This window comes from Harmonia axyridis, chromosome 4 (genome assembly GCF_914767665.1).
Source record: "Harmonia axyridis chromosome 4, icHarAxyr1.1, whole genome shotgun sequence".
NCBI classification, from domain to species: Eukaryota; Metazoa; Arthropoda; class Insecta; order Coleoptera; family Coccinellidae; genus Harmonia; species Harmonia axyridis.
In genome coordinates, this window is record NC_059504.1 from 21,115,659 (window position 1) to 21,132,574 (window position 16,916).

Below are 16,916 nucleotides of genomic sequence, written 5' to 3' on the forward strand. Positions count from 1 at the left end.
AATTGGCCTTCCAGTGCATCTTTGACATCGAAATTACCGGAACGGAATCGAGGAAACCAAAATTGCGTGTAATTAGCTGTAACAGTATCAGGACCATAGACACTATTTACATTTTCAGCCGCCTTTATCGAAGGAAAACTGTAAAATATAGCGTATTTTCCCTTTGCCAATGTTCATCTTTGACGCGCGCTCATACTCAACTGAGTGAATTAATCACAAAACTGTCAGATAAGTTTTTGTAGCACGAAATCTCATCTTTCAAACGCCATCTAGTGGAACCCGAACGGACTTATACAAAGCGAGTAACAAATAACTAAAGCCTACGCTCTATTAGTGATGATGTCACACACCGCCATTTTAGTTCTCCTGTCAGTGTTCGGAATCTAAACAAACAAATTGTCATTCAAATTAGTACGTTGCCGTTGAAGAAATTGGCTCATTTTGATAAATAAGATTATTTAAGGAACGATTTTACTATTAATTGATAGACAGAAGGTACGAGATTAATGCCAGTAAGCTCGAACTTGAAGTTCAACTAATAAACACGGCTTTTTACAAAATCTGGGGAATGATACAGGATTCAAACTTACTGGTATTAACCTCGTTCCTTCTGTCTATCAATTAATACTGAAATCGTTCCTCAAATACTCTTATTTATGAAAATAAGCCAATTCCTTCAACGACACCGTACTAATTTGAATGACAATTTATTTGTTTGGATTCCGAACACTGACAGGAGAACCAAAAATGGCGGTGTGTGACGTCACACTAATAGAGCGTATTGGAAAAACAATGAATTTCTCTTAACTATACCTAATATGAAAGAGTGAAACATAAAAATGAAAATAAAATGAAAATTTAAATTAAAAGAAAAATATAACTGTTTCACACATTTTTGGTTATTATGCTTAATGTATTCGTCATTTGCGACCACTCCAATGTTCATATTTATCTATGTAGACACCTATCGAATTTTCAAGATTATCACAGATACCTTTGTTTTGTAGACATATCTCGCTGCACCTCTACGTAATATTTTTTTTTTTAAAAGTGCCGTTTCGAACGTATGAGATATCAATAGCGTTCGATTCTCGATTACAGGGGGGATTCTGAAGCCGTTCATAGGAAATCCTACAACAAATGTTCCGATAAATTTCGTTGATAAACCTTGGTGACATTATCAGTAGCTGTTGGTGTGTCGCAAGGTATACAACAATATCGGTAATCTATAATAATTGGGAGACACAGTATGTGGAAGAAATTAACAGGAAAAAGGTCACGACACAAGATGGTTTTCAATGTGAGTGGTACAGCGTATAAAATCTTTTTGTAGCCGGAAAAATATTGATATTTACCGTTTTTGTGGGGTTATGTAATGGAAGTGAAATTAGGTTACATACACAGTTCGCTGAGTAAGTTATTAGTTTTGTTCGATATTGATCCAGTGAATTCGGCTTCTTAGACAATTTCCTTAAAATTTTCTACTTTTGCAAGAGTTGAGCACTGCCGACTCTTGAAGGTCTACCTAACTTTATACAGAGTGAACCGACTTCAATTCGGCGCATGCTTATAGTTTAGGTCATGTCCTACCAGAATATCCAAATTTGATTTTATTAAAAGTGTGTTAGTTTTCAAGATATCGACAGCTTTATGAAAATCGTCAAAATATACACCTTAGTCATTGTTCTGAGTGCTACAGCTACAAATGTTGGTTTTTTGTTATTCTCCTTTCGACCGAAAATTACAGACGAATCAGCCTACCCAACATGACCAAAGATTTTCCCAATGTTCCTATGGTATACTGAGAAAAACGGAATGGTTCCAACTTTTTTAATTTTTCAAATTTCTACATCTAACTTAGATCGTTTCTGTTATAAAAACAATGATATCAGACTAACTCGGCAAGTTACGACAAAACTTAGCCTTTTAAGTAAAATTTCCGAACAATAATTGAGGTGTAGATTTTGATGATGTTCATAAAACTGTCGAAATCTCTGAAACTGAGACACTTTTATTGAAATCAAATTTGGATATTCTGGTCGGGCATGACCTAAGCTATCAGCATGCACCGAGTTGACGTTGGTTTATAAGACACCCTGTATACTGAACCCATGATATGATGATGCAATGCTTTTAAATGAATACTAGTTTTTGTCCACGATTTAATCATTGGAAGACCATGCTTTTTTTTCACTTTCAAAGGATATTGACGAAAACACGGAAAAACCCCTGACTTCACGTCAGTTGTTTGTTCTTTTTCCGATATTTTGATCGAATTTTCTATGATTCTGATGACGCTATTCACACGACATTTAACACTAAGCTTGATATCGTTATACAATATAATCACGCACGAACCTTATTCTTCGAGATCATATCCGGCTCAAAATTACAGAACATTTAAAAAAATGGTAGAGTGATCTGTTCAGGGAACGGGCGCTCAAAAATTGAGAAGAGTGGAGTTTGTCAATGTTATAACACGGCTTCTGTTGCTCTCTTATATGATGAGTCTGGTTCGATTTATGTGAATACAATAAAAATTCATCATTTTCAGTAAGCAAATTTAGTCCCCAACTTGAATCAAATTTGACATGAAGCGCGCGGAAATTAAAACATATCAGTGATACGATATTTCACTCAATTCGCGAGTTTCTCCGCAAAGAACGCAATTTTTATGTCCCATAGTGTATCAATGTTTCATATTTACTCAAAATATATTGAGATGATTACCTAAAGACATCAGAAATTCAGAAAACAAACATCAAGCGCGCCAAACGACTTGAAACAACCGATGACACTAGGAGAGCAAAGGTTGACAAACCTTGGATTTCAGAAGGTAGATATGATATAGAAAATAATAAATATTCTGCTTATTATCAATTCGACAATTAGGAAAAATATCGGATTCTGAATATTCAAATTTGCATTTTTAACTCTCAAATGAATATATTTCATTCAATATAATATACATTCATAACGGTATAGTAAAATTGTGGATTTGAAAATATATGACAATCCGACAACGTAATTTTACCATGTCTAGGACGTGTAAAAATTGCGTATACTCCCTCTATCTATGTTTATTATTCTATGGTCTGACAGTCCCCTTCATCCCCATTTTGGATACGCCACTGATTCTTATCGGCCTCTATGGTTATATAAATCCAGAGAAGATGTAAATGTCAAATATAACGAACGTCAGAGGGTAGCCTCCATACTAAGATGAATTAAGCAAATAATTTCTTCAATCGAAAATAATCCTATTGTAAGGCTTAACATGGTTTTTGCTTCTTTTTCCAGTCGCTTTGCCGGGAGGCCCCGTTCAGCGATGAACCCGAAGCCATCCGAAATAGGGAGATGTGCGATTATACAAAAAAGATAACTATCGAAATGGCTAGAAGTGGTAACGTGTCCAGGCCAATCAGGATTTACGCCGATGGTATCTACGACCTGTTCCACCAGGGTCACGCCAGACAGTTGTTGCAAGCAAAAAATTTATTCCCCAACGTTTATCTGATTGTTGGAAGTAAGTAATGGTTTTTCCTCTGTGGTTCTACGAAATTCCCCACAACGTGAGGTATAACTCGAAATCGAATACAATAGATATCAAAGTCCATTTATGTATTTTGTCATTTGAATGAAGGTCGAAGTTTTAAAAAATCGGTCGTCTGCGTTTGCAGACTGACGTATCAAAAAATGAAACGGAAACACACTGACCTCTGGCCAAGTTCAATAATTCCTTATCAAACGGGAATTTGTAAATATAACGTTCCATAGATTTTCAGGAATAGATCGATGATCTTTGAACATGAAACTTTGGAAATGATTGCTAATCAATCATTTTAATCAGTTTGCCAAAAATCAATTTATGTTAATTCAACTTCTGTCAATTTCAATTAGAAGACGAAATAGTGTTCTCACTTAAGTACTAAATACTTTTTTAATTATTTACGATTTACGAGTTGTCGTAACATTCATCAGATAGGTAACAGCCTTGACATTTTCGGATTATTATAAATTTAGGATCTACGGAACAGCTGACCGAAGCTCCGCCTTCAACCACAGAATCGAGTTAGTGATTCCGGCGAAGGAACACGAAGACCCTCTATCGGCTTTCGTCGATAACTGATTGCTGAAACAGAGACGTATTCTAACTGGTTCAATGTTTTTGTACGCTTCTGGAGAATAGGAACCTCTTGTTTTCCCAATTTTTTCAAATTTTGAGCTGAAAATGGTTTCAGATGATTATGATAAAACAGCACTTTCTTTTTCTTCAAAAGGGGCTGTTTTTTCGCGATTTCATCCCTCCATTAGCACAAATAACGCTATGTTATTGACGCTGTTGATGGTTTTTTTTTATTATTACTCAATCAGCTCTGTTAGACTTCCTGGAACTGCGTCCAAATTGTTATTTTGTTCTTAATCCTGCCTATTCATACAACATAAGGAGGCCATCGATAATGTTAACGATGCCTTGGCTGTTACTCTGTGAGTATCCAGAACTAACTTTCCCATATGATTGGTTCATAACTATGCGGTATAAAAGGTATTTGGACTGAAAGTATCCTGTCAGCAGTCCCACCACTTCCCAGAGCTCAGCCCGTGGTAGCTTCAAGAGCTTCCTGGTATAGGTCTATGAAAGCAACATAAATTTCTTTGCCTGAGCAAGACCAGGAGTGTTCCTCCAGAGGGTTTTTCTATTTTCCCACTCTCATTGTTGGACCTCTTCCTTATATTGGTGTTTTATAAGTGCACAGAAAGCCTCAGGACCAACAGGTGTTAACCTTGATGCACTTCTTGCAAGTTCATCAGCTTTTTCGTTTCCTTCAATCCCACAATCCTCCGGTACCCATAGTAGAGTTTCTTTATTGCTACTGACAGGCTGGTTTATGGTATTACGGCACTCCTCCATGTAAGCAGACACCCCTGGTTATATGATTCCAGGGACATCAGCTTGGTCTGGCTGTCTGTAGGGATGTGAATTTACGCCCCTTTTAGGTTTCTTTTGAGACACTCTTGAATGCACGTATATACAACTAGTGTCTCGGTTTGCAAGATAGAGGCTTACTGCCCAGGGATCTAGATATCCTCGTTTTAGGCCCATATACCCCAAAACCTGTGCCTTTCTCTGATACCATATGGAGAACCTTTTATCCAACCGATTCACGAAGTTCATTGCACTGAGATGGTCTTCCTTAATTATCAAACAAAAGTTTTTTCACTCAAATGAACAGTTGCACCGTTCGCCTAAACATTGATTAAAAATTTAAACATTACTTCATGATTCCTCTTGCTCCATCTTTCAAATGACGTTTAATGTGACCTAATCACCGATTATACTACACAGGAAAATTTGGACGTTTATCTTCCCGATTATTTTAAAACAGGGTTCTGGGCATAGAAGTAATATCAATTTGATATTAGTTCTATGGTTCTATGCAACTCAAAACGACTTATCACATAACCATAAACATTATTTCTCTATGACATAACCTGAGTGTGTCACGTTGTGTGTTAGGTCTATGGTTCTACGCAACTCAGAACGACTTATCACATAACCATAAACGTTATTTCTCTATGGACATAACCTGATTGTGTCACGTTGTGTGTTTGGTCTATGGTTCTACGCAACTCAAAACGACTTATCACATAACCATAAACATTATTTCTCTATGGACATAACCTGATTGTGTCACATTGTGTGTTTCTGTGTTTGGTTTTGTGAGTAATTTAAACTTTGAAATATGGATTCAGATTCGTGAATTATCATTTAATGATAATTTATAATACATAATTTAAAATTTATGTTAACTGTGTCACCACAAGAGGAGAGAACGTTATACTAGAAAACTGAAGTTCCTGATTTCTCTATGATCACCGTCAAGATTTTGCAATGTTGCCAAACATATGTTCTGTTTCGATAATTATCAAACGGTGCAATCGAGAGAAATTATAAATATCGGCTAGTACTAAACATTGATTATGGAAACAATGTTTATTATTTGAATGGTGCAATTGGCCCTATATGCTATATCTCACGTACTAATAATCTAATAGCTGTCAAATTCATACACGTTTCTTTCAAGATTAGGGTTAACAAAAAATCATATGGATTAAATACTAGTAGCGCCACCTATGTGTCCGTCTACGAAATTTTTTCTTATCTTATCTAAGAATTGATGTATATGTTCTAACGTTATTATTTTTAGTTTGCAGCGATAAATTGACTCACAGCAAGAAGGGCAGAACGGTGATGAGCGAGTACGAGAGGTACGAAGCGGTGCGGCATTGTAGGTACGTGGACGAGATAGTCAGGGACGCGCCCTGGGAAGTGGACGACGTCTTCGTGGCAAAGCACAAGATCGACTTCATAGCCCACGACGACATCCCTTACGGTACGGACGACAGCAATGACATCTACGCGCCTTGGAAGGCGAAAGGTATGTTCGTGGCCACACAGAGGACGGAGGGCGTGTCGACGTCGGATGTAGTCGCCAGGATAGTCAGGGACTACGACATATACGTCAGGAGGAACCTGGCCAGAGGTTACACTGCCAAAGAACTCAACATCTCCTACCTGAGCGAGAAGAAGATCAGGCAAGTATATCGTTTGTGAGCGATCGTATTTTATGCGCCATTGGGGATCACATATACAGTTCTATAGCCTTTAAGGAGCCTGAAAAGCTCCTGGCTTCTAACTCGGACGATGCTACAATTTAAATCTCTCTCTCTCTCTCTTTCTCTCTCCCCTCTATCTCCACCCTCTCTCTCTCTACTGAAGATACTCCATCATTACAGCTAGGCCTCGAAATGTTTTGTCTGTTCTAGAAGGACGCAGTGGCGTCTGGCTTGCGGTCTCGTTACAATGCTCCCTCCCTAGACTGTACAGGGTGGGCAAATAAGAGAGGTAAGCGGCTATATCTCAGGATCCACTCATCGTAGAGACTTGCAGTAAAAAATTTCACTACTAAAGTGATAAAGAGAACAAACTGGAAATTGTTTTGAAGGTCATACCTCTACCGCTAGGGGGCGTAATAGCTACCGTCGAGTAGAAAAATGAATTTTACTCGAAAATGTTTCATATGAAGTTGAAGAAAAAATATCATCACTGTAATCCTTGGAAAATTCTCTATCTTTTTGAATTGTCACTTTCGATTTTACGACACCAAATAAGGGTAGGTGAAAGGAAGAAATCTGACTGATTGAAAGGCCTGTAACTTCAGTTTGGCTCAACAGTTTTGAGCAAATTAGATCTCTTCTGAAAGATAATATCTTGTTGATTGAGGACAAAATATGGTCATAATAAATTTGTTTTTGCTGCTTTCGGTAGGGGCCGCTTAGTCAGAAGTTCATTGTTTTCTTCATTTTACTCCGAAATTTCAAATGTAATGATAGGATTTCCTCAACAGAAACAGAAATCCAATCAAACTTGTATGAAAAAGCCAAAAGGGCGCAAAGCGATAGCTTCATGTGTTCTGGAGTTATGGACGAAAAAAGATATTCTTTAACTGATGCACTGAAAAACTAAATTGTGTCTTCTTTCGGCCATAACTCCAGAACGCCTGGAGCTATTGCTTTGCGACCTTTTGGTTTTTTCATACAAATTTGATGGGATTTCTGTTTCTCTTAGAACTTAAAGATACAATTTGGTTTTTCGCAGTGCATCAGTTGAATAATATCTTCTTTCGGCCATAACTTCAGAACGCCTGAAATTATCGCTTTGCGACCTTCAGGTTTTTTCATGCAAATTTGATGGAATTTCTGTTTCTTTTGAGGAAATTCTATCATTACATTTGAAATTTCGGAGTAAAATGAACAAAACAATGAACTTCTGACTTAGCGCCCCCTACCGAAAGCAGCAAAAACAAATTTATCATGACTATATTTTGTCCTCAATCAACAAGATATTATCTTTCAGAAGAGATCTAACTTGCTCAAAAATGTTGAGCCAAACTGAAGTTACAGGCATTTCAATCAGTCAGATTTCTCCCTTTCACCTACTCTTATTTGAGGTCGTAAAATCAAAAGTGACAATTCAAAAAGATAGAGAATTTTCCAAGGATTACAGTGATGATATTCTTTCTTCAACTTCATATGAAACATTTCCGAGTAAAATTCATTTTTCTACACGACGGTAGCTATTACGCCCCCTAGCGGTAGAGGTATGAACTTCAAAACAATTCCCAGTGTACTTTAGTAGTAAAATTTTTCACCGCAAGTCTCTACGATGAGTGGATCCTGAGAAATAGCCGCTGACCTCGCTTATTTGCCCACCCTGTACATACCCGGTACAGTGGCTAAATCAATGGTATTCTTCATTTCTCCAGTTTCCTTGATCATATAAATAGCACCCAACGGTCTTCTTTTGAGCCTTGATGTTCGCCTCAAAGTCGCAATGCTTCCTGACCAGATCTTCCACTTGTAGATGTTATCTGCTAGTTTCTCTTTGAGAGCGTCCTTCCTCATTATCAACCAAAAGTGACGCCTCCCTCTTGAACAGCTCAGCGTCCAGGTTCTGATCATAGATGTCCTTTCGCTTCTCCCAAGTGCCTAAAAGCAGATATCGAAGCTTCAGAATTTCTATCTTGTCGGATATGTCTTGGGCCATGAAGTGGTTATCTTTGATGTAATCCACGCAGGTCTCCCCATCTCTTTGTCTTTGATGTCGATTTCCACCTTCAGTTCGCCGTGTTCCTCCACAAGTAACTCCGCCTTCAACAATCTTTGAGAGAGTTCGGGACGTAGTACTCTAGCTAACATCTCGTTGATCCAAACCAGTAGATTTTTTTATTGGTCTATATAAACTTTGAATTGTTCAGATTACTGGAAGTTATATTTTTTCTTCTCTCTGCGCACACAACAAGATATTTGTAAGCTTTCACCGCATCTTCCCTCTTGTCGTCAATGTGCTCTTTGGTATCTGGGAACTTCTCGATGAGCTTCTTGCTGTATAAAGTCCATTTTGTCCTGATCACTTTCAACTCGCTTTCGACAGTCTGATATTTCCTGCGAAAATCTTGGATACTTTCCAAGTTTTGGCCATAGGTAACGTAGGACAAGTCAGCCTCTGTCTTGTATATACCAGAGATTATTTCTTCGGCTGTTTTATCGAATATATGCACCTGCTTTTCTTCGTCCAAGACTTCCTTCCGAACGTTTACCAGCTTCAGAATATCTTGCCATTGAGTCTGGACCTCAGTAATCTTCTGCTAGATCTTGGAGCCGTAGCTGCATTTGACCCCTATCGGAGCGTTTCCGCTGACTAAATAAGATAGAATCTTTACCTCGATGTTCATTATACTAGCGTGAAAAGGGCCGAAGCCTTGAATTAGAAGTTGCACATGCTCAACGTCAACTCCATACTGTTCAGAATCGGACTTGTTCGTCTGGCCCTTGATTCGTTCCAGGAGCTCGGTGCACTCCTGGATGGGCCCGAAATAATGAAAGGCTTCAGAGAGGGAAATCTCCCTCTAAGCCATCAGCAGACGAAACTTCTTGAACTCGCGAGCTGTTTGTTCCTATCTTTTCTTGATGATATCTGCATCGTAGTGGTCTCTTTCCACCAGATCGCGGACAATTTGTCGATTGTTTCCTGGTAAACTTTACCTTCAGCAGCTACTATATCATGCTTTCTCTTGTAGCATCTACGTGGAAATCTTATCTCTACCAACCTAACTTGTTGCCAAAACTGACAAATTTTCTTGAATCCAGACCTCGGCCTCTGAACTCGTAAAAGATTTGGGACTTAAGAGCATCTTGCAACCTCAACCTCCTTATACAAGCCAAATCCCTAACCATTGCGAATTTACTCTCAAATTCCTCATTGATATCACTGGAGAACTCATGATCTGATCTCGTCATTTTGACTGCCCTGTCCAGCAAACCTTTCACGGTGTGTTTCCTCGAGTTCAGCTTGATTTCCAGTGTCTAAAGCTTTTTCTGTATGCTCTTAAACGCGGTAAGGCTGGTATCCAGGTCCAAAGACGCTGCCAGCGGTTCCCTGTAGTTCAACCACTGCAACATCTCGTCTATCTCGTTGATGCTCTCACAGTTTTCTATGTGCTGTAGAAATCATTTTTTTCGGCTGGAGATGGCTATGTTGTTGACTGAAGCCAAGTTGTCTTCTTTCAGTCAAATCTCAAACCCTTCCATTGACCTGATCTTTGGCATAGTGATTCAAACATTTGAATCAATATGCCAAAGACACCATTGTCCCTCGCCTATTATACATTGAACTCTCTCATCGCTGGCAATAACATTTGTGTCGAAAGTAGAATGCTCCTGGATTTTACTTTGTAGGTTATGAGGTAGTTCTCATTTGCAGCTATCCAAATCTTCTGGTTTAACCAGATCTCCACGCTGCAAATGTTTGTCAGGAATTTATGAAGAGCTCTGGATTTTTCCAGTTTCAGTCTCCTAGCTTCCATAAATTGCAAATGTCCATTTTTCCTATCCAGGATAGCGTTCATCCTTTTTGACAATTCCTGTTTGTACTAGTTCTTTACTTGGTCCGCCAATTTCTTCGATATAACCTCCTTTACTATTTTCTAAGGGTTTTATCCTATCCTCGCATTTATTTCCTAAAGATCAATTGCACAGTTCAAAAAATAAACATTTTTTCCATAATCAATGTTTAGTATTAACCGATGTTTATATTTTCTACTGCTAACCGTTTGCTTATTGACGGTGTTTAGCTAGAGAGGAGATATTTTTGGTAACGTTGCAAAATTTCGGCGTTTATCATAGAGAAATCAAGAATTTCAGTTTTTTAGTGTAATGTCCTGTGCTTTTGTGGTGCCAAAGTCAAAATAAATTATTAAATAATAATTCATGATCTGAATGTGAATCCATATTTCAATTTTGAATTTTCTAAAAAAACTAAACACAAACGCACAATGTGACACAATCAGGTTATGTCCATAGAGAAATCATCTTTCTGGTTATGTCATATACCATTTTAGTTGTACAGATCCCTGTTCAAAACTAATCGGGAATATAAACGTCCAAATTTGCCTGATTAAATTATTAAATAATAATTTATGATCTAAATCTGAATATTCTGAATCCATATTTCAATTTTGACTTTTCTAACAAAACTAACCACAAACACACAATGTGCCACAATCAGGTTATGTCCATAGAGAAATAATGTTTCTGGTTATGTCATATACGTTTTGAGTTGTGCAGATCCCTGTTTAATTTGCCTGATTAGTGTAAACAATGATTATGCATAATTTGCATAGAAACCTTGGTATGTCTACTCATGCCTGAAAAACTTTCAGACAAAATGGTAGATTTTTTTGATTTATACTTACCTTAAGAGTTCATAATGGTTTCAGAGGGCACATACAGCCTTTATATTTAACATTTCTCACGATTCTCGACTCTCGTGACCTTTGAGTATGGAAAAATAATATTTTATATTATATATAGAGACAAGAATGAGACGCACTACTCCCCAATAAATTTGATGCTATATTTTGCATCCTTGTCTCACACATCTTTAAAGGCAGTTGGAGATGGCGCCACATCCGCTTTGTGCGTTTTAGCGCGGGAATTTCAAATTATTGATTTCATCTTCTTCTTTTCATTTTTTAGTCCTTAATTATATCATATTATGGGCCAGCTGCACCATTTGCCTAATCGTTGATTAAAAATTTAAACATTGATTACTTTCTGATTTCTCTTGCACCATCTGTTAAATGACGTTTAATGTGGCCTAATCACCGATTACACCAAACAGGAAAATTTGGACGTTTATTTTCCCGATTAGTTTTAAACAGGGTTCTGCGCATAGACCTAATATCAATTTGATTTAATGTCTATGGTTCTGCGCAACTCAAAACGTCAAAACATATGACTTATTACATAACCATTAACATTATGTCTTTATGGACATAACCTGCTGGTGTCACATTATATGTTTCTGTGTTTGGTTTTGTGAGGAATTTCAAAATTGAAATATGGATTCTGATTCAGATCGTGAATTATCATTCAATGATAATTTATAATGATAATTTGTGATTTATTTTAACTTTGTCACCACAAGAACAGAGAACATTATACTAGAAAATTGAAATTCCTGATTTTTCTATGATCACCGTCGATATTTTGAAATGTTGCCAAACATATCTCATGTTTAGCTAAACATCGATTATTATCAAACGGTGCAATCGGTAGAAATTATAATCATCGATTAGTACTGAACATTGATTAGGTAAACAGCGTTTATTTTTTGAATGGTGCAATTGGCCCTATATGATTTCTTGTCAGACTTTTGCTCTGCAAAAATAAAAACATAATATTCAAAGTATACTGACTGGTGTGGAGATTTACAACTTTCTTGTTTATACTTCTTGGAGATTACATTTATGCTACTTCCTCTTCTCCACAGACGAAACGAAAATTAATTAATTATGATTAAAAATTACCGACAACTTTTAAATTTCTGACAGAGGATGCACGTCAAACTTTATTCCGTGTTAAGATGCATAGAATGCATCTTATTCCATGTTGTCAAAATTGTTTGGAGCATGTATAATGAAGATCATAGATTGCACTATCGCCATATAAGGAATAAGAGAGAGTGCGCCTCTTTCTTGGAATGGTAGTAAATATTTTCAGATTTGGCAACGCCAACAAAAGCGTACGTAGCGCCTCTACTGGTGCCTTTCATGACCGAAATAAAGATAGCTTTATGCGAACTAGAATGATATACAGTCCATTCAGGAATTATTGACATCGAAGTAGGCTATGAACGTCTAGTCGCGGCTTTATTTCTGGTTACAAAAATATCACTAAAAATTGCTATGGTTCATCATAGAAATAACCAGTTTAAATTATTTTCATCATTTTTGTATCCGAAAGATCCTGAATTTTCGAAATTACGATTATTACGAAGGGACGCATACAGTCATGATTTCATAAATTGAAATTCAGATTATATAACGTAAAAATATAGTGAAATGCTATCTCATTTCAAGGAAATACAATGAAGAGATATCTATTCATTTAAGAGTCGCCCATGAAAGATCCCATTGAATATCATTAAAATATGCATATTCCTTTTCACCAAAGGCTCTTCAAAAATTGTTGCATTACTGATGGACACTGGATACCAACCTGCTCGCAAAATTCTTATCAAATAACTCTTATGGATCATTTCAACTGTGGTGTGGTGTCTAAACTGGTGAAGAAAACAGAAAAAACTGGTTGATAAATTTAAATGTGAATTGTGAATTTTAAAATTTTATTGCATTCTATTATTAGATATCTTCAAGTGGGTAAGAGGTAAAGAAATTCTTGAAGTTACTCTTCTGAATATTTTTTTCGATTAAATAATCAGTAAAAATTCTATAAAGCAATTGGAATTTATTAGATTTTTGGATTACTTATTGAAGAACAAAAAACAGATATAACAATACTTAATTTCAATATAGAATATAAATAAACTATAGATGCAATGCCAAGACTTTGTTAAGCAATCCAATTATAAAATAATTATCTCTTCATAGATTTATATAATCCTCATGATCACCACTCTCAAAACAAAACATCCAGGTAAAATCCAAATATCCAGCATTCAAAATAGTGCTCCTTCTACTTTTACCTTTGAATATACTTGAAAAAATTTTGTTTTCTTTCTAGAGTCCACTGTTGAATAATGCTGGCATTTTCAAATAGGTAACCAAGTTTCCTCCAGATGAATGAATTTCACATTTTGTTGCAAATATTCTCTCTATTCACCATAAAATCGTACTCAACTTATTATATTTTTCTGTTTATCAATAAGAATTTTCCTTTTATTAACTGTTTTGAACTTGTAACCAATTAAGTTTATGTAAGTTGTCTTCGACTGATTAAAATCCAGATGCTTCTTGGTCAAATTTCATCCAGGCTGATATATTGGTTGCTTTTGGTTCGGCTTTTGGTAACAATCAAATCATTCAATGATTATTTGAAGGTGAAATGGTATTGCACAGGTTTTCTTTCACTAATAATCCAGGTTGTAATGACTTGCCTTCTTCTTTTTTCTAACAGTACTGTGAGAAATACTCAAATAAACTAATCAATGTGTGTTTGAAATTGATACAACTTTTAAGTTTCAAAATTTCTTCGATCAAAACCAATAATACAAACAAACTGAAATCTAACCTCCTGTCAATGGCATTTCCAATGCCAACCCGAAATCTGCAATTTAAAATGTTACTGAATGAGCCAGTACCAACTTAATTTCGATTTTCCAAAGCCACCCGGGATGTCAATAATTCCTGAATGGACTGTACAGTCCATTCAGGAATTATTGACATCGAAGTAGGCCATGAACGTCTAGTCGCGGCTTTATTTCTGGTTACAAAAATATCACTAAAAATTGCTATGGTTCATCATAGAAATAACCAGTTTAAATTATTTTTATCATTTTTGTATCCGAAAGATCCTGAATTTTCGAAATTACGAAGGGACGCATACAGTCATGATTTCATAAATTGAAATTCAGATTATATAACGTAAAAATATAGTGAAATGCTATCTCATTTCAAGGAAATCCAATGAAGAGATATCTATTCATTAAAGAGTCGCCCAAGAAAGATCCCATTGAAGATCATTAAAATATGCATATTCCTTTTCACCAAAGACTTTTCAAAAATTGTTGCATTATACTGATGGTCACTGGACACCAACCTGCTTGCAAAATTCTTATCAAATAACTCTTATGGATCATTTTAACTGTGGTGTCTAAACTGATGAAGAAAACAGAAAAAACTGGTTGATAAATTTAAATAGTGTAGCTTAGTGAATGGAAGAGCCATATCATAATAAGACAAATAAAATTCAAAGAATCCATTCAGTATATGAAAAATTTTGACATTAGTCACTATTTATCGAAACTGTTCATGACAGGAATGATTGATTAAACTTGTATGAACAATATAGGTACTATTTGTACTCGAGTTTTCTGTTTTTTATTGAAATGCTTTTATACTAGTTTCTATTAAATTACATAAATTATTTAGCCCATAACAGCTTTAACTCACTCACTAAAAGCATTTTTGCATGAAATTATTTTTAATTGGTGAATTTTAAAATTTTATTGCATTCTATTATTATCTTCAAGTGGGTAAGAGGTGAAGAAATTCTTGAAGTTACTCTTCTGAATATATTTTTCGTTTAAATACTCAGTAAAAATTCTACAAAGCAATTGGAAATTATTAGATTTTTGGATTACTCATTGAAGAACAAAAACAGATATAACAATACTTAATTTCAATATAGAATATAAATAAACTATAGATGCAATGCCAAGACTTTGTTTGGCAATCCAATTATAAAATAATTCTCTCTTCATAGATTCATATAATCCTCATGATCACCACTGTCAAAACAAAACATCCAGGTAAAAATCCAAATATCCATCATTCAAAATAGTGCTCCTTCTACTTTTACCCTTGAATATACTTGAAAAATATTTTGTTTTCTTTCTAGAATCCACTGTTGAATAATTCTGGCATTTTCAAATAACCAAGTTTCCTCCAGATAAATTAATTTCACATTTTGTTGCAAATATTCTCTGTATTCACCATAAAAGCGTACTCAACTCATTATATTTTTCTGTTTATCAATAAGAATTTTCCTTTTATTAACTGTTTTGAACTTGTAACCAATTAAGTTTATGTAATGTTATCTTTGATTGATTAAAATCCAGATGCTTTTTAGTCAAATTCCATCCAGGCTGATATATTTTGGTTGCTTTTGGTAACAATCAAACCATTCAATGATTCTTTGAAGGTGAAATCGTATTGCACAGGTTTTCTTTCACTAATAATTCAGGTTGTAATGACTTGCCTTCTTCTTTTTTCAAACAGTACTGTGAGAAATACTCAAATAAACTAATCAATGTGTGTTTGAAATTGATACAACTTTTAAGTTTCAAAATTTCTTCGATCAAAACCAATAATACAAACAAACTGAAATCTAACCTCCTGTCAATGGCATTTCCAATGCCAACCCGAAATCTGCAATTTAAAATGTTACTGAATGAGCCAGTACCAACTTAATTTCGATTTTCCAAAGCCACCCGGGATGTCAATAATTCCTGAATGGACTGTACACAAAGATAGATGACGAAGGCAAAATCGGATAAATTTAGTGAAGGACATATACTCAACTATTTAAAGTTTATTTATTTCAACAAAATTCAATGTTGGTTACAGAAATTCTCGAAAGGAAACTTGGAAATTTTCAGGGAAAAAGTTATAGCGAAACAAGATTGAGGGTTGGCTTTTTCTACCCCTTGGAATCGTAGACGAACACCCCCAAAAATTTTATTGAATGCCTTTTCGCCCGCATAAAGTGTCAGCTCAATTTCATTTTTGCGTTTTTTGGTTTTCAAGAAAAAAATTGAAAACTGCATCACAGTTCATTTTTTGTTTTATAAAATTAGTAAATATCGTTTTTTGGTTTATTTACTCATAGTCCGATTCCACGCAATAAGTTAATAATATGTTTTAACGTTAAATTCATGTAATCATTGTATTATTGTAGTTTCCATTTTCAATCCTCCAATTTCAATTGTCATTTATTAATCATAGTTCTCATTTTTCAATTTTTCTTATTGTTCGCTGTACTTGATAAGTTCGTCAATGCATTGGTAGGTATCATAGTTGGTCAACCGGCTCGTATTTTTCAAAGTTATTCCTGCTTATTATTTAGTTTTTTTTAGTTTCGCTATCAGTTTTTTATAACATGTGAAATCTGGAATTCTGATAAATTAATTTTAATTCATGGTAGAACTCGATGAGTAAAGATAGAGAAAGAGTAAATTGCAGCCGAGTTGTAGAATTTAGCCATTTTTGATATAGAGAATTTAGTTTGGTATTAATTCAGCTGTAAAGGCATTATTTTCATCGATTCAATTC

At 35.5% G+C, this 16,916-nt stretch overlaps 1 protein-coding gene across 7 annotated transcripts in view; it reads left to right on the forward strand.

Annotated features, from left to right (window-relative positions):
- LOC123677502 (choline-phosphate cytidylyltransferase B-like) overlaps window positions 1-16,916 on the forward strand; it is a 35,193-nt gene that overhangs the window by 15,523 nt on the left and 2,754 nt on the right. For 5 of the 7 annotated variants that reach the window (XM_045614054.1, XM_045614053.1, XM_045614055.1 and 2 more), the window contains 2 exons: window positions 3,301-3,526; window positions 6,210-6,597. In XM_045614054.1, coding sequence (XP_045470010.1) covers window positions 3,301-3,526; window positions 6,210-6,597 — 614 coding nt within the window. Of the gene's footprint in view, window positions 1-1,008; window positions 1,413-3,300; window positions 3,527-6,209; window positions 6,598-16,916 lie in introns of those variants that run through there. The other 2 variants (XM_045614058.1, XM_045614059.1) reach the window with 2 other exon arrangements.